Source organism: Lampris incognitus, chromosome 12 (assembly GCF_029633865.1).
Source record: "Lampris incognitus isolate fLamInc1 chromosome 12, fLamInc1.hap2, whole genome shotgun sequence".
NCBI classification, from domain to species: Eukaryota; Metazoa; Chordata; class Actinopteri; order Lampriformes; family Lampridae; genus Lampris; species Lampris incognitus.
The window spans coordinates 28,940,329-28,967,298 of record NC_079222.1 but is presented as its reverse complement, the minus strand read 5'-3'; the positions used below and the strand labels follow the sequence as shown (position 1 = coordinate 28,967,298).

At 43.7% G+C, this 26,970-nt stretch overlaps 1 protein-coding gene across 2 annotated transcripts; it reads left to right on the top strand.

The window, feature by feature from the left end:
* Positions 1 to 434: 434 nt before the first annotated feature.
* On the top strand, positions 435 to 26,163 carry gpat4 (glycerol-3-phosphate acyltransferase 4). 2 transcript variants are annotated; one of them, XM_056290689.1, is made up of 14 exons: positions 862 to 980; positions 11,843 to 12,052; positions 12,881 to 13,235; positions 14,120 to 14,189; positions 14,326 to 14,620; positions 14,934 to 15,008; positions 15,733 to 15,822; positions 16,326 to 16,419; positions 19,313 to 19,428; positions 19,570 to 19,625; positions 19,764 to 19,849; positions 19,933 to 20,061; positions 20,231 to 20,310; positions 25,342 to 26,163. In XM_056290689.1, exons 3-14 carry the CDS (start codon positions 13,068 to 13,070, stop codon positions 25,529 to 25,531), a joined length of 1,449 nt encoding a protein of 482 aa, XP_056146664.1. In that variant the 5' UTR covers positions 862 to 980; positions 11,843 to 12,052; positions 12,881 to 13,067; the 3' UTR covers positions 25,532 to 26,163. The 2 variants fall into 2 exon arrangements, with proteins under 2 accessions (XP_056146665.1, XP_056146664.1); XM_056290690.1 differs by lacking the exons at positions 862 to 980; positions 11,843 to 12,052 and adding an exon at positions 435 to 472.
* Positions 26,164 to 26,970: the final 807 nt, after the last annotated feature.

Below are 26,970 nucleotides of genomic sequence, written 5' to 3'. Positions count from 1 at the left end.
TTTGAGTGTTTTCAAAATAGAGGTGACTGACACTGCTGTAGACTCCAGAGGTAGCTAAATGGGTTGGTGCCAGTTGAAGAACTAGCACAGGAATACGTGTGGAGATGAGAGAGAAAATGTTCTAAAAAAGGGAAAATATTACGTTGTGATTTTACTCATTTTAATTGTCTGAATCTATGCATGCTAGAAACAACTGCAGTTTGTAGCACAGTTGATTAAAAAATGAATAAAATAAAGGTTTTTACTGGAAATAAAGCCCATAAATCGCTAATTTACACTGTGCGTGTTGGAGAGAGAGGGAGAGAGAGAGAGAGAGAGAGAGAGAGAGAGAGAGAGAGAGAGAGAGAGAGAGAGAGAGAGAGAGAGAGAGAGAGAGAGAGAGAGAGAGAGAGAGAGAGAGAGAGAGAGAGAGAGCGAGAGAGAGACCGGATGACTACTTGATTGGCTGAGCTGTTGGGAAGAAAGGCTCGGGGTAAGCGTATTCACGTTCGCTGTAGAATTAACTAACCTATAGCTAATGTATCACCAACTAGAATAACTATTACACATATAGCTGTTGAGACCGGAAATGACTGTTGTTGAGTCCGTTGAGTAAGTAACGGTAGGTTAAACCACTGGGAATCCCCCCCCCTCCCCGTCCTCTCCTGTTTCGAGTTGTTAACATTAGTGGTTAAATCCATGCTAAGCTTCCTGCAACAGGTCAGCAGGCGACGTGTTAGCTAACGGCCGCCTAAGCTTGTGTTTACATTGCGGTAGTAACGCGTTGTCACGTCCAACGATGGAGTCATGTGACGTACTGTCGTCACATGACTGTAAATGACTACTAACGGCGTAAACTCATCCATCGCCGCGGTGGTCTCCGTGTTCGAGTCGGCGCTTGGCTTTGAAAGTCGGCGTGAAGTCGCTGCCAAACGCCGTGACGGCGAGTCGACCCGCGCCAGGTCCCCGCAGTTCACCGCTAGTCCACCACTGACCCCGTGGTACCAATGAAGCCCAGCGTTTTAATGTTGGGTTATGAAATTATGGATTATTTATTTATTTATTTATTTTCATGTGTGGTTGGGGTCAGACTCCGGGCTAGTTTAATAAGAGTTACTGTCGGAGTTAATGTGTTAGAGATGCTAGAGGTTACTTTACTAGTGCCGTAGAAGTCGTGACACACCGTGTTTTGGTCTTAGACGTCATAAAGGGTCAACTTTAAGATGAACTCGGCACGTTACCGATCAAAACCGGAGTCAACGACAGTCAAGCAAGTCTAAGTTTTGGAGTCGAGTGAATTTGTGTTACTTGTCTTACAATAAACCAGTTACTATCAGCAGAGGTGTAAAAACCAGGTCCAGAAAGTAAAAGTCCAAACCATGTATTTGCTCCACTCATGCACTACGCCAGCAGATTCTAGTCAACACCGCTCCCCAACTAGGTGTAGGGGAAACTAGCTAATGAAATCAGCTGGTTTAGTAACATGGTTGGAGCAAATACACGGGTTGGATATTTACTTTCTGGACCGGGTTTTTACGCCTCTGTTACTATGTAGTAACTGTAGTAACACTTATGTGACACGTTTATGACGTGACTAGAAGAAATGTGATGCAGCTTTTGGCTTTATTGTGTAATATATAGTAATTTTACCCAAGTACGTTACGCTAATTATTGATCGGTGATGCGTGGCCGAGCTCAAATTAGTATGGGTAACATCCAACAAAGCACCAGTATAAGGTTATTTTTCTCATTTTATTTTACTCAAACCAGAAATTTCTTGACTCCGACTGAGTCATGAAGGGTTTGTTGTGTCAAGTAATGCAAGTTATCAGCAGCTGTTTTTTTACGTTAGTAAAATTAAACCTTTATACACACTGTTTAAGCTGAAAACCTGTTTGCAGCTATACATGTTGAAACCTATAAATATACTGGACATATTTAGAGTCGGTATGGACAGATGCAATAGAGCGGTTTTCCTCTCCTTCATTAGTTGAAATGTAATACCTTTCTTGAACTGGCCACAACCCTATGGATGATATGTGCCATTGCATTGAGGCTCAGGATTCTTTTCTATGTTTAGAATTATTGCCATCCCTGATGATGCTGAGCAGGGGATTTTGGTGATAGCTTTGAGCACACTATATGAGCATAACTTGGTGATCTCACAGCACGTTTTCAGTGGAACAGATTCCTGCACATCAGTCGTAATAAACAATGCCATTAAAAACATGGACTTGTTGTTGGGGTGAAATAGAAATACACGTCTAATCGTTTCAGTCCAAGCCAAACTCAAAACAGGATTTTGTTAGGGTGGTGTATAGTCACAATTTACACTGTACAGTAGGCAAATTAATATCTTTATGATTACTTTAGTTACTACTCACCAAAATCATAACCCAAAACATTGATAGTTCCCCTGTTTTACCTCTATAGCCTTTGCTCATGACAACTTCAGCTGTAGGACATTCATATAATGCTGGTGGCGCTAGTGGTTCAAACTGATAACTTCCTTGGTCTTCAGGCTCATTATTGGATGAAAGAGATTCAGGAAAAAGAGTCATGCATCTTAAAGACAATTAGCCCCGTATGTGACCCCATCGCTTCATAACCTCTTACTCAGAGTTGGGGGACATATAAGTTTACCATAGACAAATATGAGGAATAAATCATTATTTAATTTTTTTTTTTACCTATTTTCAATGAGCTATTGCATCTTTGAAGGTAGAGAGCATTCAGAAAGTATTCAGACCCCATTTACTTTTTTTTTCTTGGGGTGGCATGGTGGCCCTGCGGTTAGCGCTGTTGCCTCACAGCAGGATGGTGCTGGTTTCGAACCCCAGGCCATCCCAGGTCCTTTCTGCGTGGAGTTTGCATGTTCTCCCCGTGTCTGTGTGGGTTTCCTCCGGGTGCTCCGGTTTCCTCCCATCATGAAAAACACATGCACGTTAGGGTTAATACTCCTGCCTGTGCCCCTGGGCAAGGCAACGGAGGGAAGAACTGGAGTTGGTCCCTTTTTTCTTTCTCATCAGTCTACACACAATACTCCATAATTACAAAGGAAAAGCAGGTTTTTACAATTTTTAGTACATTTATTAAAAATGAACAAAATAAATATAACATTTACATACATACTCAGATTCTTTGCTATGACGTCTTGGGAGAGAGAGCTCCCCTCTGTTGCTCTCCCTGAGGTTTCTTCCTATTTTTACTCCCTGTTAAAGTTTTTTTTTTTTTTTAGGGAGTTGTTCCTTATCCGATGTGAGGGTCTAAGTACAGGATGTTGGGTTGCAGTAAAGCCCCTTGAGGCAAATTTGCAATTTGTGATATTGCGCTATACAAATAGACTTGACTTGACAATAGAAAGTGAGCTCAGGTGCATCCTGTTTCCACTGATCATCCTTGACATGTTTCTACAACAGGATTAAAGTCCACCTGCTGATTGGACATGATTTGGAAACGTACACAGTTGACAGTGTGTGTTAGAGCAAAATCCAAGCCATGAGGTCAAGCGAATTGTCTGTAGACCTTCGAGACAGGATTATGTTGAGATACAGATCAGGAGAAGGTTATAGAACAATGTCTGCAGCTTTGATGGTCGCGAAGAACACAGTGGCTTCCATCATTCTTAAACAGAGGAAGTCTGGAAGAACCAAGACTCTTCTGCTGCATTTCTTCGCTATATGTTACAGTAATGTCAGTGCTGCAGACACAGCGAGCAGTAGTGTCTTCCAACTTTGACACATAGAGCAACGCAGTGCAACAGACGGAGCCATCTTTGAACTCAAAATCAACAGCACAGGCTGAATATTGTTTGCCCAGCCACTTGGACTTAGTGAAGCAATCATAAAAAGTTGGCTGTTTTTGTTGAGGCTGTAGTGATTAGATTTGGATGTAAAATAAATACATAAAATTGAGTTTTTATAATTTTTAGGTATAAGTTGTTGAATGGGGTGGTACGGTGGCGCAGTGGTTAGCGCGGTCGCCTCACAACAAGAAGGTCCTGGATTTGAGCCCCGGGATACTAGTCCAACTTTGGGGGTCATCCTGGATCATCCTCCCCGTGTCTGCATGGGGTTCCTCCAGGTGCTCCGGTTTCCTCCCACAGTCCAAAGACATGTAGGTCAGGGCGGCCTGTCCAGGGTGTCTCCCCACCTGTTGTATCTCTACTTTACTACTGAATTAAGCAGTTTATACAGAATTTAATCTCAATAACTTGGACGACACATCGAATTTGCCGTCTCTTGCTGGGCGCGCTTTATTAGAGAACGAACTGGCACGAGCGTACCCACAATGCCCTTGCCACCCTGAGGGGCGTGGTAACCATAGACATGACATCCCCCCTTTTCTTGGCATTAAACTCTTATTAACCAAAAAGTACAGCTGATGATTATACTCACATTAATGCAGCTATTGCATATCAAACCATATTACAGTAATTATCAAAACATCATTTGACACCTCGTAACAGTTAGCTGTTACAACATCAGATAACTTTTTTTTTCTTTTAAGAAATCAAATCACTGTATCTTCAAATTATTACCTGTACATTATAAATCAGTGTATCCTTACAGTATTTTCAAATCAGAAACATTGTAGAAACTCTTTTTTTCCAAACACATTAACTAGTGAGACTCACTCATCACTTTAAAACCTAGTCAGACAGTCTACTGGGTGTTCGCTTGACCCTTTGCAGCCTGTCTGGCACGCCTGCCTGTATTTGTATGTCAGAGTCATGCTCGGTTTGTGGACTCTTGAGTATCGGTGGCGTGTGTGTGTTCTTCTGTTGCCTCTCTGATTTCTGTATCCTCGGCTTCCTGTATTTCCTTTTCTCGAAATGTCCCTTGTTTCAGTCTATTTCCTTCGTATCTCTTAACAAAGGTGGTGTTTCTCGAATCTCGTGCTCGGGTTGGTGATTCCACTACCACTTTGTTTCCGGTCCTGCTGATGATCTTGTGTGGTGTTGCGTTGAATGTGGTGGAGAACTTGTCAGTTTTGTCCTGTCTCAGGAGAACAGTATCACCGACACTGACCTCTGACTGCTGTGCTCCTCTGTGTGTGTCCGCACACAGCTTACTCTTAGCCTTTTGCTCAGTGTCACGGTCACACACTTCCTGATCTGTGTTCACTTCAATCAGTTCCGCTAGCTTTCCTCTCATCTTTCGGTTGAAAAGCAATTCAGCTGGGCTTTTACCCGTTGATGGATGGAGGATGCTCCTGTAGATTGTCACATAGTTTCCCAGTTCTTTCTTCCAATCCAGTCCCTCTGATTGTGCAATCCGAATCCTCTTCAGCAGTGACGCGTTCTGACGCTCAACTTCTCCGTTGGCCTGAGCGTACGTATTTCGGTGTGGTTTTGATGTGTGTGATGCCGTTTTCCTCGCAGTACAGTCTAAATTGTTCAGATCTGAACTGAGGTCCATTGTCAGACTTGATTGTGACTGGCAGTCCATGTCGACTGAATATTGACTCCAGACTGTCCATGACCCTCTCTGATGTGGTGGTGGTCATGACGTCATATCCGTAATACCGGCTGAAATAGTCTACCACCACTAAAATGGAGTGGTTAGACGGGAGAGGCCCCAGTAGGTCAACGGCGACATCCTGCCAGGGTCCATCAGGTAGCGGCGTGGGTCTCAGTGGTTCAGGTGGGTCAGGTCTAGCCACTCTGACATCCGTGGCAGGCTTTACAGTGTTTCTCCGCAGCCCTATCCATGCCAGGCCATCACACTTTTGTCCTGAGATGCCGCTTTGTTCCCACGATACCCAGATGTCCTTCATGGGCTAGTGCAAGTGCCCGCGTCCGCAAGGCCCGTGGCAACACTATGTGTGTGCCTCTCAGAACAAGATATCCCACTGTGCATAGCTCACTTGCAATGACAGCATACGGTTTACACTTTTCAAAGTGTCCAGTCGCTATGGCTTCACGTACCTCATGAAGCTCTGGGTCAGCGGCCGATGCTTCCTCCACTTCTCGGGTGGTGAGTGCTCTCGGCGTTGCGTTCACCACCACAAACCTCACATACTCATCAGCTCCATGCTCATGCTTGGCCTGTTTTATATTCAGGCAAAGTCGGACATCATTTCCGGGTTTGAGACAATCACGACCGGATTCACCCACGGGGTGGGCCCATTCACTGGTTCAATAATGTCCAAATCGTCCAATTCCTTTATTCTGGACTCTACTGCCCCGCGGAGGTTAAATGGAATTCGCCTGAGTGGCTGGGCTACTGGTTTGACCTCTGGGTTAATGTGTAGACTGACCTGTCTCGTTTTCAGTTTCCCAACTCCACTGAATCCTTCAGGGTACTGCTGCTGGAGTGTTTGCTTCATCTCTGTGATGGCAGCAATGTCGGCACCTATTATCAGGACGCCCAGTCGCATTGCTGTTCCTCTCCCCAGCAGTGGTTCACCTGTTCCCCTGATTACAATGAATTCTGCACATTCAGTTTTGTTACCTATTGACACATCACATGTAAATGCACCCTTGACAGTTAATGGCTCACTGGAACAATATGAGTACAATTTCCTCTCTGTCTTAGGGACATAGGAATGACACTTAATGCGTTCTGCTTTCAATTTTCCCACACATTTTCTCCCATCACAATGCTTGTTGCGCCAGAGTCAATGAGCATTTTCATATTCACTCCCCCCCACACAGACGTTCAGTCTCTCTGACATGTGATTGTCATTAATGGCAAATGCAAAGTCCTCCTGTTCATCAACATTGTTCACGTTTTGTTTCACTTTCTCTTTTTTGCCTTTGGTGCGGCATACCTTTGCAAAGTGATCCTTACCCTGACACTTGGGGCATGCCTGGCCGCGTGCGGGGCATTTTGGATCTCGGCCAGTGTGATCAGAATTTCCACATCTATAGCACTTTCCGTCATTTTTATTGTCTCTGTTCGGTTTACCCTTCGTTCCGTGCTTTCCCTTTTCCCCTTTATGGTCAACTCTGTGTACAGTCTCTGGGGTATCTCTGGTCGATGTGCACGACATGTTAGCCATTTGCTCCTCGATGCTCTCACAACGAGCAGCTATGTCCAGTGTTACTGCTAGCGTCAGCCCACGACCCTCTTCCAACAGCTTCCTGCGCACATACTCCCATGTTCCCTTACTTAGAAGAGCATCCCTTATCTGGTTATCAGAATCTCCCCCATATCCACAGTCTCTCACAGCCTGTCTCAGGCGTGTAGCAAATTGCTGCACTGTCTCACCTGGATGCTGGTGCATTTTTTTGAAACGCGTGCCTTGCTATCGCTGCGTTGACTTGGGGCACGAAGTATGCATTCAAAGCCTCGACCGCCTTCTTGCAGTCCGTTGCATCACCAGTGTCCGGTAAAGTTGAAAAAAGGTCCTGAACGTCTGGTCCAGCTAGATGTAGTAATAGTGCACATCTCCTTTGCTTTGTAGCTTCAGGTGAACCATCAGCCAAGGTGAGCCCTTTACCGTCAGCATATAGTAGCTCGAACGACGTTAGCCACCGCTTCCATCTGGAACCTACCGTGGCTGGCTCTGTGTAGCATGCGAAATGTTGAATCCCGGATTTCTCCATACTAACTAGCTAAACTTGACTCTTTTAACTACCTAATGCATGTTAATCCTCGTCGCCAATGTTGTATCTCTACTTTACTACTGAAATAAGCAGTTTATACAGAGTTTAATCTCAATAACTTGGATGACACATCGAGTTTGCGGTCTCTTGCTGGGCGCGCTTTATTAGAGAACGAACTGGCACGAGCGTACCCACAATGCCCTTGCCACCCTGAGGGGCATGGTAACCATAGACATGACACCAACTGCCGCCGCCCAATGACTGCTGTGGTAGGCTGCAGCGCCCCTGCGACCCTTAGAGCATGATAAGCAGTTTGGATAATGGATGGATGGATGGATGGATGGATGGATGGATGGATGGATGGATGGATGGATGGATGGATGGATGAAAGTTGTTTAATAGATGGATGATACAATGGGAAATGAGCTACAAGATAAAAAAAAAATCATTTCATGCTGTCTTCAAGAATCTGAGTTGGGCCCATCACATAAAGAAGACACTTCTAGGGTACCTCTCAGCCCCCCCCCCCATTTGCTCTTCTTTTTTTTTTAATTCCAGGGAGAGACAAGTTGATAGTGTGCTTTAGTACTCTTAGCTCAGGATTAACTGCAAAGGAGGCTGGTCTTCAGTCTTTTTTAGTTTATCTTAGAAATCAAGTAAATCCGCAGGTAGCTGTTAATAGTGGAGAGTTAAGGGGCGTCCGGGTAGCGTAGCGGTCTATTCCGTTGCCTAACAACATGTGGATCCCGGTTAGAATCCCCGTGTTCCTTCCGCCTTGGTCGGGCGTCCCTACAGACCCAATTGGCTGTGTCTGCAGGTGGGAAGCCGGATGTGGGTATGTGTCCTGGTCGCTGCACTAGCGCCTCCTCTGGTCGGTCGGGGCGAGAGGGGGAACTGAGTGGAATAACATGATCCTCCCACACGCTACGTCCCCCTGGCGAAACTCCTCAATGTCAGGTGAAAAGAAGCGGCTGGCGACTCCACATGTATTGGAGGAGGCATGTGGTAGTCTGCAGCCCTCCCCTGATCAGCAGAGGGAGTGGAGCAATGACCGGGACGACTCGGAAGAGTGGGGTAATTGGCCAGAGAAAAAATAATTGGGGAAAATAGTAAAATAGTGGGGAAAATAGTGGGGAAAAATGGAAAGCTCAAAGGGACAAGTTCATTACATCTAGTCATTACATCGTCATTACATGTAGTCATTACATCTAGTCATTACATCTAGTCATGCCACTATATCACGTTCTTTTGTTTTCCCGTGATATAAGAAGTAGCATGATTTCAATAAAGAAGTTTCTTTTAATTAGCTATTGAAATAGCTCACTTTTTACAAAACCAGCAGTTTTCTCACGCTGATTTTCTTTTTTGTTGTTTTTGTTGTTTTTGATGTGACCTGTGGTCTCTCTGCTCACACTTTTCTTCAGTTGATCACACATTGTTTGCAGTTCTCATTATTGGTAAAATAATATTTTGACTGAGATAATACTTAACACATTCTAACTAATCAAGAATCAAGAAAATAATCAAGAAACTAATCAAGACTAATAAAGAAACTATAACTACTAACTACTAACTACTATACTATGCTATACTATGCTATGCTATACTATACTATACTATACTATACAAACTGCTGTAACTACTACTAATCGAGAAGCTGTATAGGCTAGTGAATTGTTTAGGAATTGTTGGTGAATAAAAATGTCAACGTTTCTTCTAGAAATCCGCTGTAGGATGTCATTACTGAAGGTAGTCATAAAGGAAGAAGTTGGAGATAAGATTTAGTGAGCAGCAGAATGCTGGAACATCAGACAGCTGCAGCGGCATGTAGAGAAGAAATAATCCTGTTAATACTTAAGTTTCTTGTTTTTCTATGTGATATTAAACTCTTGTTTAACAAGCAAGGGGTTAATCCATCTGCTCTGGGTTAAGACAAATCCTTGGCTAATTGAGTCTGTAAAAAGGGGCTAAATTAAAGTTGAGCTAACAGTTAACCCCAAACCGAAGATCAGCGTGGATTAAGAATGTACAGCATGAAAAGCCCCCGAGTGAAGACACAGCCGAAGATCAAATGGTGGAAGTTGAAGAAGGAAGACTGTTGTGTGGAGTTCAGGCAGGAGTTAAGACAGGCACTGGGTGGTAGTGAAGAGTTGCCAGATAACTGGAAAACCACTGCAGAAATAGTGAGGGAGACAGCTAGGAAGGTACTTGGTGTGTCATCAGGACAGAGGAAGGAAGACAAGGAGACTTGGTGGTGGGATGAGGAAGTACAGCAAATTATACAGAGGAAAAGGTTGGCAAAGAAGAAGTGGGATAGTCAGAGAGATGAAGAAAGTAGACAGGAGTACAAGGAGATGCAGCGTAAAGCAAAGAGAGAGGTGGCAAAGGCAAAGGAAAAGGCGTATGGTGAGTTGTATGACAGATTAGACACTAAGGAAGGAGAAAAGGACTTGTACCGATTGGCTAGACAGAGGGACCAAGCTGCAAAGGATGTGCAGCAAGTTAGGGCGATCAAGGATAGAGATGGAAATGTGCTGACAAGCGAGGAGAGTGTGCTAAGAAGGTGGAAGGAGTACTTTGAGGGGCTGATGAATGAAGAAAATGAGAGAGAGAGAAGGTTGGATGATGTAGGGATAGTGAATCAGGAAGTTCAGCGGATTAGCAAGGAGGAAGTGAGGGCAGCTATGAAGAGGATGAAGAATGGAAAGGCAGTTGGTCCTGATGACATACCTGTGGAGGCATGGAGATGTTTAGGAGAGATGGCAGTGGAGTTTCTAACTAGATTGTTTAACACAATCCTGGAAAGTGAGAGGATGCCTGAGGAGTGGAGAAGAAGCATACTGGTACCGATTTTCAAGAACAAGGGCGATGTGCAGAACTGTAACAACTACAGAGGTATAAAGTTGATCAGCCACAGCATGAAGATTTGGGAAAGAGTAATAGAAGCTAGGTTAAGAGGAGAGGTGACGATCAGCGAGCAGCAGTATGGTTTCATGCCACGAAAGAGCACCACAGATGCGATGTTTGCTTTGAGAATGTTGATTGAGAAGTATAGAGAAGGCCAGAAAGAGTTGCATTGTGTCTTTGTAGATTTAGAGAAAGCTTATGACAGAGTACCGAGAGAGGAGGTGTGGTATTGTATGAGGAAGTCAGGAGTTGCAGAGAAGTATGTAGGAGTGGTGCAGGATATGTATGAGGGAAGTGTGACAATGGTGAGGTGTGCGGTTGGAATGACGGATGGGTTCAAGGTGGAGGTGGGATTACATCAAGGATCGGCTCTTAGCCCTTTCTTGTTTGCAATGGTGATGGACAGGTTGACGGACAAGATCAGGCAGGAGTCTCCATGGACGATGATGTTCGCGGATGACATTGTGATCTGTAGTGAGAGTAGGGTGCAGGTTGAGGAGAGCCTGGAGAGGTGGAGGTATGCACTAGAGAGAAGAGGAATGAAAGTCAGTAGGAGCAAGACGGAATACCTATGTGTGAATGAGAGAGAGGACAGTGGAATGGTCAGGATGCAAGGAGGGGAGGTGACAAAGACATCTGAGTTTAAATACTTGGGGTCAACTGTCCAAAGTAACGGGGAGTGCAGTAGAGAGGTGAAAAAGAGAGTGCAGGCAGGTTGGAGTGGGTGGAGAAGTGTGTCAGGAGTGATTTGCGACAGAAGGGTACCAGCAAGAGTTAAAGGGAAAGTTTACAAGATGGTTGTGAGACCAGCTATGTTATATGGTTTGGAGACAGTGGCACTGACGAAAAGACAGGAGGCGGAGCTGGAGGTGGCAGAGTTGAAGATGCTAAGATTTTCACTGGGAGTAACGAAGAAGGACAGGATTAGGAACGATTATATTAGAGGGACCGCTCAGGTTGGACGGTTTGGAGACAAAGCAAGAGAGGCAAGATTGAGATGGCTTGGACATGTCTGGAGGAGAGATGCTGAGTATATTGGGAGAAGGATGCTGAATATGGAGCTGCCAGGGAAGAGGAGAAGAGGAAGGCCAAAGAGGAGGTTTATGGATGTGGTGAGGGAGGACATGCAGGTGGCTGGTGTGACAGAGGAAGACGCAGAAGACAGGAAGAAATGGAAACGGATGATCCGCTGTGGCGACCCCTAACGGGAGCAGCCGAAAGTAGTAGTAGCATGAAAAGCCCCCAATAAAATAAATGTTAAATGCAGAATTTTAAGCGATATTCATGTAACCATGTAGGCCTACAACTGTTGCAAATTTGGGGTGCATAGAGCATCCAGAATATTACCTAGTTATATATTTAAAAAAAAGACAATTTGACAGTTAACTTTTTTATTAATTTTAGCACAACACCGAAAGCAGTTCCAATGTCCTTACTGGGGACATTGGGGGAATAACGTGATCCTCCCATGTGCTACGTCCCCCTGGTGAAACTCCTCACTGTCAGGTGAAAAGAAGTGGCTGGCGACTCCACATGTATTGGAGGAGCATGTGCAGCCCTCCCTGGATTGGCAGAGGGGGTGGAGCAGCAACCGGGATGGCTCAGAAGAGTGGGGTAATTGGCCGGATACAATTGGGGAGAAAAAGGGGGGGAAAATCCACAAAAAAAAAATGTTTAGCTGGGTTTAAGCAAATGTTTAAATCCAATATCTCAACAACATGTGCTGCAATGAAGAACAACATAATATTGGAACTCAAAATTAACAGCACAGACTGCTGAGATATCAGATTCAATCATTTGTTTCATCCCCATTTGGTCATAATCTTTAAATTAAAATGAAAGATATTAGTGAAGTTGAGAATGTCTGCTGTCCTCGCTCTATGGCTCAATCACACACAGGCTCCCATTATGGACTAACCTAGATGTACTCGTCTGGCTCTTTACATGGATTGTATTACTAATAATATCTAATTGAAAGGAACACTCTCAGAAATTGAGGTACAGAAGAGGTACACTTCTGTGCTCATATGTACATTACAGCAACAGAGGTACAATATTGTACTTTGAAGGATCAGATATGTATCTTTCCATAAGCTGAAAGGTAACAAAGGTACTTAACAGACAATGAAGTACAATTACATTGGTACATTATTGTACTTTAGAAAGGTACTGCCCCAGCGACAGGCATTTGTACCCACTTAGGTACACACTGGTACTTGTTTTTCTTAGTGTGAAGCAAAATGTTGTATCAGAACAGAAAAAGATGAAACTATGTTCAACGTGATAGTTGGCGGTATGTCTCATGACATACAGGAAGTCTCATATTACCCAAGTTTCAGTGCAGCTGACAGCGGTTCTGCTAGTTGTAATGTATAAAAGAGTAAGAGCCAGCATTGGGTAATCAAGGTGGTTTGCTCCTTTGGTCTCCTTTGTCTTTTGCAGATGCCATGTTGAGTCATTGTTGAACCTCCATACAGTGTGAACTTCTGTCAACTCAACCTTGTGAGACTGAGACCACAGACAAACCAAACGACTAGTGATACAGCTCTGGATTTGGACCTTTTTTTGTATAGCAGCCTGCGTTTACTCCTTTTCTTCCTACGCCTTTTGAACCTCAACAGCTGATAGCATGGCTTGGTTTGTGTTTCCTGATGATAGCCTGCTATGTATGTGTCTTGGTATCTCCTTCACTGTGTGGTTCACCCTTCTGCTAGTCTTCATAATTGTTCCAGCCATTCTTGGAGTGTCTTTTGGTATTCGCCGAGTCTACATGAGAACACTTATCAAGATCTTTGAGGTGAGCACATCATTTGTTGTTGTTGCCTATTCTGTTGCCTACCAACATGGGGATCGTCGATTCGAATCCCCGTGTTACCTCTGGCTTGGTCGGGCGTCCCTACAGACACAATTGGCTGTGTCTGCGGGTGGAAAGCCGGATGTGGCTATATGTGTCCTTATACAGATTAGTAGTGTATGTGGGTTCTCTGTATATCAGTGACTGACTTCTTTTTAAACAATGGATTTGGAAAAAAAATATTTCACCACATGTTAAAGTATATTCATAATGACTGAGCACAGCAGAAATACAAATAGTATTACAAATATTATTTATTAGAAGTTGTATTGTATGTTCTCAGCTTTTATAATGAAGTCTGAAGTGGGCTCAGAAGGTGGCCGCAGTATATGCCTTTAGGTAATTCAAGAACATAGTTTTGAACCCAGGCATGGGTTCAAGTCCATGAATACTGGGATGGCATTCAGCGCTTTACCTGTGCCCCCGTCCATAGGTTTAGTGATTGAGTCAGGAAGGGCATCAGATGCAAATTTTTGTCAAATCAGTATGCAGATTGACAAGACAATACCGGAACAGTCGCGGCCCAGGTTAACAATGGCTGCCATTGGTGCTGTGCCCTCACAGGGTACCAATGGAAACAGTAAAATCTGCTGTGGTGACCCCTGAGAAACGGGATAATCCAAAAGAAGAAGTTTGTAACTCTCTGATCATCTGTTCAGAATATAATTGATAGTTAATTTATATAAATGATTGTAGGCCCTTTTATCAGAAACCAGCTCTTCAGAGAGCGTAGGAAATGGTCATGTTGGTTTTTTATCCTTTTAGCCATAAAATCTCTTTAATTTATCGTTAATATATTGGCATAATAGCATACTATATCTTTTTAGTGGGCAACATTGCGAATGGAGAGGGGAGCAAAGGAGAAGAATCATCACCTCCATAAGCCGTATAGTAACGGTAACTGAGTATTCAAATATATAATTAAACTGAAAATGGTATACTGAATGATCTACATACCAAATTGTCAAACTTTAGGTCACATTTTTTTTCAATGGCTTCTGAAGCTCTTGTTTCTTTTTATCCATCTCCCAAGGTATCATTGCAAAAGAGCCTTCATCATTAGAGCAGGAGATTCAGGAGCTTCGGGGCTTAGGCAGTAGTTTGGGCTCAGAGCCAGAGTTTGGGATGGCTGACATCTTCTACTTTTGCCGGAGGGGTGTGGAGAGCATTGTGGATGATGAGGTGATCAAGCGCTTTTCAGCCCAAGAACTGGAGAGCTGGAACCTGCTGACACGTAGCAACTACAACTTCCGCCATATTAGTTTGAGACTCAGAGTCCTCTGGGGTCTTGGACTCGTCACCCGCTATGGCTTCCTGCTGCCTCTCAGGTCAGAGCTGTGCTCAGCAGACAGGGTACTTGGACAACTTAGTATTTTCATAGGCTGCGTAGTGCAGCCACATATCCCATTTCTTACTGCTTTAGTGGTGACTTCTCTCGATCAAATGAACTCAAATTGATTTTAATAGTGTTGTATTCACGCTGCAGAGATACTGAGAACAACAAACCAAGTAAGCAATGGCATTAGATTAAATGGAAAAAAGTATGAGACATGCAGCGTTGTTAAAAATGTGTAGTATAGTTAAATTACAGGTATAGAGTTCAGAATTAAACTATTTGTTTGTTTGTTTTTTCTACTACAGGGTTACTCTAGCAGTTACTGGCATTGGTCTTCTCCTTGTCCTGACTACTTTGGTAGGCTTTTTACCAAGTGGAAAGTAAGTTTCTTTAACACTAATAACATAAATTCTTGAAGTTCTGCTATCTAGGTGTGTAGATGAAGCCAATGCCAATGTATAATGGAGCCAAGTTCCTAAGAGGCAGATAAACCATGGCAAGTCTTAGTCCAATCCAATCCAAGTGAGACAGCGCCATCCATATTTAGCTAAAAAGTGCAAAGTGGAATGTCATGCAGGTTACTATTTAGAGGATTTGCCAGTGTACTACTATTAAATAGCTGTCTGATGTTGTAACTTTGGTGTGTGATGAATATGATATACCATGTATTTTACATACATCCTTGAAGTAACAATCTCAAAGATTCTCACTCAAATAAATGTTCATTAAGTTACTTTTTTTTCACCAAACGAGATGACGTAATGACAATTCCGCCTATCGACCACTGAAGAAGCCCCTTACATTTGTAGTAAAACTGAGAAATACAAATGTGTCTGTGGTAACGTTTCCGACAAAATTCCCAAGCGTCACAAAGGTAGTGAAAAGTTATATTTCACCCAGCAGCAATTAGTCCACAAGAGAGGATAGGAGGAACAAACGCTCTGTGTTCTGGTGTGGTGAACAAGCTAGTCAGCGGTTTTGAAATGATTACTGGGAAGTGTATACCAAAAAAGAGTGCAACTCTCATCTTTACTCATCTTTAAGATTGACAATTTAAAGGATCTAAGAGCGACTAAATGCTGCTGTGGCATTCTTTATGCTCAGGTTGAGGAACCACCTGAGTGAGAAGGTTCATCTGATGTGTTATCGAATCTGTGTGAGAGCCCTCACAGCCATCATCACTTATCACAACAGGTATATCATATCAATTATTCAACTAAAAAATAATGGACATACTGGTATACCTCATTAGGAATCCCAGTGCTTTGTTTTCATAATCTACTACTACTGATTGATGATATATGACCATGATATGATATATGACCATGATATATGATATATGATGATATATGACCATGATATAAAAATATAGAAATACAAATTAGGTAATGCCCAAAAATGTATTGCATTATAAAATAACATCGTTTTTACAAGAGAACAGATTTACATGAATGCAACTGATTACTCAAATGTCCAAAATGAATCACACCTTAATGATTACTCCACTAATTTTAGTTATGAAAATACTTTTATACATGATCATATGACAGAGAGTGTATACAAATATTTTTGATATCTTTGAATCAGTTAATGATACTTTTTGGAATTTTTATATAAAACAAGTTTTGTTAAAACCTCACATAGTGTAGAGGGGCCCAACTTAAACACTGCCTAATTATTCTGTCTCTCATTTACAGACAGAACAAACCAAAAAATGGAGGAATCTGTGTGGCCAATCACACTACTCCCATTGATGTCATTATACTGGCCAATGATGGCTGCTATTCTATGGTAAACAATCTGTTTCTTTTAAAATTTCTAGTTTGGGCAATTTAGCATTCAGTACAGAAAACATTAGGGTTGGATATTGATAACCAGTCCATGGCTCACTGAAGTCATCAGAAAGCAAAGGGCGGAATTCAAAGCGAAGAAAGAAAAGAAAATGGTGTAAATCCAGACAGCCCACTTACCTCAGTGGCTATCAGAGTCTGCTATCATAATTCTCCTCCAGCTTAAAAACTGCTAAGACCACTTACTATCAGAAATCAGAACAAGATCTGTGGTGCAACAGACGCTCAGAAACTCTTCCCTGCTTTTAACTCACTCCTCAATCCACCTCCTCCTCCACCCTCCACTCTGCTCACTGCAGACATGTTTGCCTCGTGTTTTACTGATAAGGTCTCTGCGATCAGTAACCAGTTCACTGAGCCTGACCATCTCAACCTGCAACTGCCAGCCAACAGGGCACCACACGCCTCATTCTCCCCTCTGAACGAGGAGGAAGTCTCCAAACTTCTGCTGGACTTTTGACCCAGTACCTGTCCACTAGACCCGATACCATCCAACCTTCTAGTGACCATTTCCCCTCGCACTTAACCCTGCAGTTACACATATCATCAACACCTCACTTACAACTGGTGTGTTCCTCACCACATTTAAGCAAGCTCAGGTCACCCCGCTGCTAAAAAAACAAACAAACAAAAAAAAAACCAAAAAAATCCTACACTCAACCCAGCCCAGGTTGAAGACCACAGACCAGTTTCACTCCTGCCCTTCCTATCAAAAATACTTCAGTGCACGGTCTTTAACCAAGTCTCTGAATTTCTTTCTGAGAATAACCTGTACGACCCAAATCAGTCTGGCTTTAAGCGGGGGCACTCTACTGAGACTGCACTGCTGTCAGTAATTGAATCACTGGGCTCAGCAAGAGCTGCTGGTCAGGCCTCAGCTATTTTGCTGTGAGATCTGTCAGCTGCCTTTGATATGGCTAACCACCGGATCCTCCTCTTCACACTCACTGAGCTTGGTATCTCAGGAACTGTCCTCCATTGGTTCATGTCCTACCTCTCAGGTAGATATTGTACGGTATCTTGGAGGCGTTAAGTGTCCAAACAGCATGGCTTATCCACAAGTGTTCCTCAAGGGCCAGTGCTCGGTCCCCTTCTCTTCTCAATATACACCACTTCACTTGGTGCAATCATCTGTTCCCATGGTTTCTCATACCATTGCTATGCTGATGATACCCAGCTCTTCCTGTTGTTCTCGCCGGGAGACCACACAGTCTTGGCCCAGATACCGTCATGCTTTTCAGATCTATTGGCATGGTTGAAAGAACTGCCCAAAACTTGGATGTCATGGTTGATGATCAACTAACCTTTAAGGTTCACATGACTTCAATTGCTTGGTCATGTTTATTTGCCTTATATAACATCAGGAAGATCAGACCATACTTGTCTAAGCATAAAGCACAACTCCTGGTTCAGGCTCTCGTAATATCATGCATTGACTAGTGCAACTCCTTACTGGCAGGCCTCCCCGCATATATGTTCAAACCTCTGCAGATAATCCAGTACGCAGCGGCACGTCTGGTCTTCAACTAACCCAAAACAGCACATGTCACCCGCTGTTCATATCACATCACTGGCTCCCGGTCACTGCCTGCATCAAATTCAAAACCCTGAGACTTGCTTACACAACAGCAGCTAATACAGCTCCCACCTAACTGAACTCCCTCATTCAGGTCTACGCTCCCTCCTACTCATTACGCTCTGACAATGAAAGGCACCTGGTACTCCCACCACAACAGGCCCCTGACTCGCTAGCTAGAATCTTCTCTTCTGTAGTTCCACAGTGGTGGAACAAGTTACCAAATTCAAAAGACCCAACTCTTTTGCAAACACCACTCTGCACTTGATGGACTTAAGAAAGAACAAAATCAGCTTCTATGCATTCTATGCACTCTATGCATTGCCTCTGTGCACTGCTTGTTGACACCTACATCCTATCAGACCTGAACTTAGCTTTATGGCATTTACTCATGTTGTTCTCTCCTGCCTAGATCCTTGCTTGTGCTGTATCAACTCTCAGATATACTTTGGGGAAAAAGCGTCTGCTAAATGAAATTGTAATTGTAACTGCAACAAAATATGAAACATTTCAAGCAGGGTGAATACTTTCTGAAGGCACTCTGTTAAACTTATCTGTATATGCTATAGTTGTTATATTACATAATACTATGACCAGAATTCCAGAGGTTGGTTTAAGTGTAAAACACTAAAATAATGTTGAAGGGAAGATGACCAAAGCCATAAACCCCAAATACAATAATGAGATAATAGTTTTTGCTTTGGAGACATTTAAGTCTTATATTAAACATTCACGTGGTAATTATATTCAAAAAACAAAAAACAAAAACAAATTCAATAACCTAAACTGCAACTGGGAATGGATCAATGAAATCCAAACAATTCCCCAACTGAGAGAACAGAGAGATTCTGGTATTTCAGAGCAAAGAGGGAAGGGAAAGACTTGTAGCCAAGGTCACAAGCTTACGCCTGTGCTCCTGTGTGTGTGTGTGTGTGTGTGTGTGTGTGTGTGTGTGTGTGTGTGTGTGTGTGTGTGTGTGTGTGTGTGTGTGTGTGTGTGTGTGTGTTGCGTGCGTGTGTGTGTGTGTGTGTGCGCTCCTGTGTGTGTGTGTGTGTGTGTGTCTGTGTTGCGTGCGTGTGTGTGTGTGTGTGTGTGTTGCGTGTGTGTGTGGGCGCGCGCGCGCGCGCGCGTTCCAGCTCACACGAAGAATGAGAATTCTGGGAAATGGGTGTTTAAGACAAGAGTTAGATTCGTAAGAAATATGTTCTGCCCCCCCCCCCCCCCCCCTTGGGTTGTTATTGCACCCAACTTCTCTCAGGTCGGCCAGGTTCACGGAGGGTTGATGGGGGTTGTGCAGAGAGCTATGGTGAAATCCTCCCCACACATCTGGTTCGAGAGATCTGAAGTCAAAGACAGACACCTTGTGGCCAAAAGGTAAACCTGCAGTATTTTATTATCTGCAATTATTCCCGGCCACCCTGCATTGCGTTTACGTCATTACTCAACATTGTTTAAATGCAGGATCGCAAACATTTTTCCATGTTTTTTCTTCTTTTCTCTACTTTCCTATTTTAGACTTAGCGATCATGTAGCTGATAAGTCAAAACAGCCAATCCTGATTTTCCCAGAGGGTCAGTATGATATGTAGTACGCATGCTGGTGTGAAACTTCCTTATAACTATATTGTCCTTGTATAAAGCTCATAGAAAGCAACCCCAGTGTATCCCAGTTGTTAATTCGTGCTATGTGCCGAACACTGTCATCTACAGGTACTTGCATCAACAATACTTCAGTGATGATGTTCAAAAAGGGCAGCTTTGAAATTGGCTGCACTGTTTACCCGGTGGCAATTAAGGTAGAAACTGCCCCCTGTTTTGCTCTTTCTTTTTTATTTGGTTTGTAGGTGTCTTTAATAATATGACCCAATTATTTTTGTAGTATGACCCCCGCTTCGGAGATGCATTCTGGAATAGCAGCAAATTTGGCATGGTAAACTACCTGCTGAGGATGATGAGCAGCTGGGCCATTGTCTGCAGTGTTTGGTACCTGCCACCTATGAACAGAGAGGTGACGTAACTCCTCATTACATGTTTAATGTATTGACATGGTTAAGACTTGCTGTTGAATACAGACCAATTTCCGTTCAGCTACATATATTATTACATATATAGGGGCTAACTGATGCGTGGAAGTATTGACAGTAGTTTCCTGAACAGATTTTTGTATTTTTGTGTAGGAGGGAGAGGATGCAATGCAATTTGCCAACAGAGTCAAAGCAGCCATAGCTGCACAAGGAGGATTAGTGGACCTCATCTGGTAGGTTACTCATTCTAACATCTGTCTTACTGTGTATCGGTATCTTAGAGTGGGCTGCACCAATGGCGATTAACTTTGAAATACATTAAATCATATTATATAAATAAATGGCCGGCACGGTGGCACAGTGGTTGGCGCAGTCGTCTCACAGCACGGAAGTCCTGGGTTCGACCTCCAGGGTAGTCCAACCTCGGGGGTCGTCCCGGGTCGTCCTCTGTGTGGAGTTTGCATGTTCTCCCCGTGTCTGCATGGGTTTCCTCCGAGTGCTCCGGTTTCCTCCCACAGCCCAAAGACATGTAGGTCAGGTGAATCAGCCGTACTAAATCGTCCCTAGGTGTGAATGTGTGTGTGTGTTTGGGGGGGGGGGAGCTGTGACTGACTGGGTGTCCAGGGTGTCTCCCCACCTGCCACCCAATGACTGCTGGGATAGGCTCCAGCATTCCCGCTGGATGGATGTTATATGAAGAAATTATGTGGCATCATATGTCAAGCCTTCTTTAAGACTAAGCAATATTTAATCTACATTTTCTCTTGAGTCTCTTGAATCGGTTATTTTGTTTACCTTAAACTGGGACAATTTAAGTTGCAGTTGCCTCTAATATCTGAACTCCATTTTAAACTTTGAACACAGATACCTTTCAAGTCACAAGTTTCCTCACTTGGATAATGGCAGCATTTTTGAGTTCAACGAGGGAGAATGAGTTCAGAGACCTACCAACCTACCTAAACGTTAGGCCAATTCAGAACTAATAAGGTGCCTCCTGTGGAGCGAGTCAGAGCTCAGCAGACAGCTTAGAGCAGTCAGTGCAATGAAAAAGTATATAGCAGTGCTCTCACTCTTGGTGGTAAAATGTAACAAGATAAATAAATAAATACATATTCAGAACATATTCAGGCATGCTCCTATGTCATTAGTAGGTTGCCTAATTAAGCTTAATTCAATTAAAAGTCACTCGCCCCTGCAAAAGGGAGGTCCATAAAGGACCACATAATAAAGATGCTACTTCTTTGAAATTATTATTATTATTATTATTTCCCCTTTTTCCTCCCCTATTGTACATCGCCAATCACCCCACTCTTCCAAGCCACCCCTGGTCACTGTTCCACCTCCTCTGCTGATCCGGGGAGGGCCGTAGACTACCATATGCCTCCTCCGATATATGTGGAGTCACCAGCTGCTTCTTTTCACCTGCCAGTGAGGAGTTTCACCAGGGGGACGTAGCACATAGGAGGATCACGCTATTCCCCCAGTTCCCCTCCCCCTCTGAACAGGCGCACCGACCGACCAGAGGAGGCGCTAAATATCCCCTTAATTTGATGATTAATAGATTTGTCTCAAATTTATAAATTAAGGTGTGATTATTGAAAAAATACACTCCATAAAATGATCCTGAGCATTAGGAAAACATGGTACCTACCTACCTACCTACCTACCTACCTATCTGCCTATCTGCCTACCTACCTACCTATCTGCCTACCTGCCTGCCTACCTACCTACCTGCCTGCCTGCCTGCCTACATACCTACCTACACAGTAAAATCCTGAGTGTTAATTTAACTTCCTGAGTGTTAATTTAACTCTGAGAGTGTACAAATGGACCTAAATGGACTGGCTTCAATAGTCTAATGGGACAATCATTTGATCCTTCAAAAACCATTATATATTTATTTTTCAAAAACTGAAAGCTCAGAATACAGTCATGCATGTCATAATATGCGCCACTAAAAAAATCATCACAAAACATGCTTTTTGATTCAAAGATACATTTCTAGGATGCAAGGGGACACATCATCAGTGATGTTTCCTGAGGTCCTCGGGTCTTTCAACATCATACACCCTCCCTCAGGCAACCCAGCCAGGGTGTATCAGGCCCTGGCTTGTGTCCCAGCAGCATTGGCCCACAGATCACTCCTTCTGATCCAAAGCCATCTAGAGGCCCTATCTGCAGCCTCCATGGTAGACTTGATGGCTTTTCTTTTTGCAGCCCCAGTGATGCCAAGTAGAGTGTAGACCTTGCACAGTGAACAGCCAGTAAAGCCTCTACACCCCACTTCAATGGGCTCACAACACGCCTTCCAGCCTCTCCTCCAGATCCACCAGCTCCTGGTACTTGGACCGCTTCTGCTTATTTGCCTCTTCCATCCAGTCATCCCAGGGAACTGTCAGCTCTATAAGAAGCACTTGCTTTGAAGAGGATGATGATAGCCCTACGTCTGGCCTCAACCAAGTTGTCATAACATGGTCCGGGAACCTGAGCTGTCCTCCCAAGCTGATTCACAGCTCTCAGTCTGAAGCAGAGGTGAGGAGACCGGCTGGTGATCTGGGTTGTGACTGAGGCTGCTCACCAGCCCTAACAAAGGCAATGCTCCTCTGTCCGTGGACTTGCTTGTTGTTGGCCATGGGTTTGGAGATGGCCTCTGTGACTGTCTTCAGCGCCTAGTCATGTCGCCAGTGGTATTGGCCTTCCCCCGGGGCTGATGGGCAGCTACTGAGGATGTGCTTGAGTGAGCCTTTTCCAGGGCACAGAGGACATGATGGAGAATCAATCTTGCCCCAGAGATGGAGATTTGCTGGGCTAGGTAGAACATCATACACGGCTTGTACCATGAACTTGATCCGCTGCGGTTCTGCCTGCCAGATATCTGTGCAGTATATCTTCCTCTCCAGTGCACCCTCCCACCTTGTCCATGCTCTCTGCTGCCGCATGCCCACCATTCTGCTGGTCCGTTCCTCGTCGACATCTGCCCACACCTCCAGGACTAGATGGCATTTGTCCTTGCCATGGGCCTTATCATAGTGAGGCTGGGATGGCTCCCAGCTGTGCCTGCCCATCCAGTAAGGATGGACTGGATGGGATGACAAGGACCTCAGTATTAGATAAGTTCAGCTGAAGGTGGCGTTCTTTCATCCATGCAGAGATATCAGCAAGGCATGACAATATCCTTTCCGAGACTGTGAGGTCATCTGTCGGGAATTATAGAAAGAGCTGGGTATCGTCAGCATAGTAATAGTATGAGAAACCATGGGAGTGGACAATTGCACCAAGTGAGATTAGTGTATATTGAGAAGAGAAGGGTGCCGGGTACTGACACTTGAGGCATCCCTGTGGATAAGCCATGTGGTTTGAGCACTTCTCCCCTCCAAGATACTCTAAAAGATCTCCCAGAGAGGTAGAACATGAAACAGGGCAAATCCTGAGATACAAAGCTCAGTGAGTGTGGAGAGGAGGATTTGATGGTTAACTGTGGTTAACTGTGTCAAAGGCAGCTGACAGATCTAGCAACAATAAAGCTGAGGACTGACCAGCACCTCTAGCCAAATGCAGTGATTCCATTACTGACAGGAGTGCAGTCTCAGTAGAGTGACCCCACTTAAAGCCAGGCTGATACAGATCATACAGATTGTTCTCAGAAAGGAATTCAGAGACCTGGTTAAAGACTGTGCGCTCAAGTATTTTTGATCAAAAGGGTAGGAGTGAAACCAGTCTGTAGTTTTCAACCTAACTTCAACTTAACTTCTTGTTGATGATGTAACAGAGCTCAGCCAGTGGTGGCTTCTCCCCTTCGGTTGCTACCGTGAACTGCCTTGCCAGAGTCCGAAGCTCTTGCTGCCATTGGTGGATCTTGCCTTCCCTTCGGTTCATGGTGTAGTTGGGTCTGGTGGTCTTGCCCTCATCAACACCAAACCTCTCTGCTGCAAAACCGACAATGAAGGTTGTCATCATCAGAAGCTGTCTGTCTGCATCTTCCTTTGCTGTTGATTTGATGATTATGGCCGTGTCCTTGTCAAACTGGCACCACTTTCTGTGCTGGCTTGTTGGAGGCCACTTGATGCGACTCTGGTGAACTATGCTGCTAGGAGCCAGAGAGCTTAGCACATGGAGAGTCTAGGCTCTGTGAGGTGTCTCCAGGCCAGGCCCCTCTGGCATCTCACCAGGAGTGGATCCTGTGCGCTGCGCCCCGCTGTGCCCCACTGTGCTTAGCATTTCATTCAGGCCTGATAGTTTTAAGGCTGTGCTCATTCTTGCAGACCTTGCCACAAATTCATCTTCGAGTTGTCATTGTTGATAATCCATTTGCCAAGGTTGTCATGGTTAGGTCCATCCTATTGGGGTGCTCATCCCCCCACCTTGGGCTCCCCTGGGGGTATATCATGTTAAAATAACTTTATTTTGATCTTCCACAAATATGTTTTCCTTACTACATCAACCAGTTGCCAACTAATGGTGTTTCTCACAGAGGGTGCAGGAATTGAGGACCCAAATGGCGAGTAGGTAACAGATGAAACAAACGTTTTAATGACAGAAAACACAAGAGTATCAGGAACACAAAAGGCACATGACACTATGCTCTGACAAACAACAAACTATACAGCTGCACTTAAATACACAGAAACATATTTGAAAAATCAACAACAGCTTTAGGGCTAATGAGTAATTGAGGAAAACTGGACAGGACTCAGGACTGGGATGGTGTCAGAGCAGGGCTAGACAGGAGACACAGGGAACAGGGCTGGGGTGACCAGAACTGAGAACGACCATGCCAGGTATTGATATCACCAATGCTACAGGAATGACGAGCTGCAGTACCTCCTACTCCCATATGTGTGGAAGTTTGCAGCTGGTTGGGATGTAAAGTGTCACCTACAAAAAGTTCTTCTAAACCAAATCAGATTTTGCTTATATTCAAAAGATATTCTCAATAAAAATGAAATAAATGAGAATATGTGTGACTGTACTGTGAGCATCCCCTTTTTGAAAAGAAAATATGTGGTTTTGAAGGCTTAAAACAATTGCCTCATTGGATTGTGTTAACAAAATGATATTCAGCAAAATGCAAAGAGGAGGTTTTTGTCTGTACAATTCCAAATGATGGCTGACAACAGCTGAATGAAGTTTGCTTTCAAACCAGTGAACCTATCCTTTAACTTCATAAGGATTAGGGAAGGGGTAACTTAATGCAATGACCCAGGATATGGTGTTATTTTTCATTTGTATGATGACCTTGGTCTCATTTATCCATCTCCTCACAGGGATGGAGGCCTGAAGCGAGCAAAGGTGAAAGATGTTTTTAAAGAGGAGCAGCAAAAGCTGTACAGCAAAGTTCTAGTTGGTGATCAGGAAGACCAAAGTGAAGACAACCCTGTAGCAAATGGAGGGCTTGAACCAAAGGAGGAAGAGAGCACCCAGGGCTGTGTTGTGGGTGACAGAGGAAATGACTGAAAAAGCTCTGCTATTATCCCTCTGAATTAAATCATCTGGAAAGACTTAATCTTCGACATTGAGTTATAATAATCTGAAACTATTTTTTAAAATGAACATTTAAACATTATGACCGAACTGGTCTAATTTTCTGCAGGTTCTTAACCAAACACTGTTTAACTTGTGCTACACTTTGCACAAACAGTAGAGTTGTGGAATGTTATTTCTTAGCATTTCAATTTTCATCTTTACTTGTACTTATTCAATATATTTATCTACATTATCTGTGCATGTTCTGAAAATAGAATGTTTACAGCCAGGAAGGTCAAATGAGAGCCGTTGAAATTTTGCCAAATCAGTGTCCGGACTGACAAGACCATACCAGATCAGTCAAGACCCAGGTTAACAACGGCCGCCATTGGTGCTATGCCCTCACAGGGTACTGGTGTAAACTATAAAATCTGCTGTGACAATCCCTGAGAAAGAGGCAATAAGCTGAAAGAAGAAGAATCAGTAAAACATATGCTAACAATAGTTGTGTTACTTTAATTCCTATTTTGTTTGTATACCAAAAATCCTGTTATGGTATTCTGAAATGTATATTTTTAATTTTTACTGCACAATGAGTGTTTTATTGGTGATTAAAACATAGTCTTTTGATATTGTTTATATATTGCTGACTGTCCTTTGGTCCAGAGAGATCCAGGTCACTTTGTGGATTCTCTAGTGTGGGAACACAGAGCCGCCAATGATGAGTGTGTTGGAAGTACAGAGATTTGTGAAGATATCGCCAAATTTATTTATCTGACCAAGTCCATGTTTCCCCTAGACCTCCTCAAAACCGCTGTTGTCTGTTCTGATTTTTGCATTGAAGGCTCCCATAAGTAATGGTATATCCCTTCTTTTCTATTTATCCAGTATGTTCTGTAGTCGTTGGAAGAGAGAGTCTTTGACCTCCAGCTCAAGTCAAGTCAATTTCATTTGTATAGCCCATTATCACATATTACAACTTTGCCTCAGCGGGCTTTACAGCAATACAACATCCCGTCCTTAGACACGCACATCAGATAAGGAACAACTGCCTGAAAAAAAACCTTTAACAGGGAGAAAAAATGGGGAGAAAACTCAGGGAGAGCAACAGAGGAGGGATCTCTCTCCCATGATGGACAGACTATAATGAATAATGGGTGTACAAAATAAAACACATTTACAGAATACAACATCGACAGAGGATGACAGAATTATAATGGAATTATAAGATATATGGAGAATATGATGATATGACGCTGGAAGTTGAAGGGGTGATGATGAATGTTATCTGCACATATGCCCCGCAAGTTGGGTGTGAGATAAAAGAGAAAGAAGAATTCTGGAGTGAGTTGGATGAAGTGGTGAGTGTACCCAAGGGAGGAGAGAGTGGTGATTGGAGCGGACTTCAATGGGAATGTTGGTGAAGGGAC

Excerpts from the sequence above, each read along its gene's own strand:
- gpat4 (XM_056290690.1), top strand. The coding sequence starts at position 13,068 with ATGGCTTGGTTTGTGTTTCCTGATGATAGCCTGCTATGTATGTGTCTT. Across the intron at positions 16,420-19,312 it reads ATGATGGCTGCTATTCTATG|GTCGGCCAGGTTCACGGAGG; the intron begins GTAAACAATCTG and ends AACTTCTCTCAG. Across the intron at positions 19,429-19,569 it reads AGACACCTTGTGGCCAAAAG|ACTTAGCGATCATGTAGCTG; the intron begins GTAAACCTGCAG and ends TTCCTATTTTAG.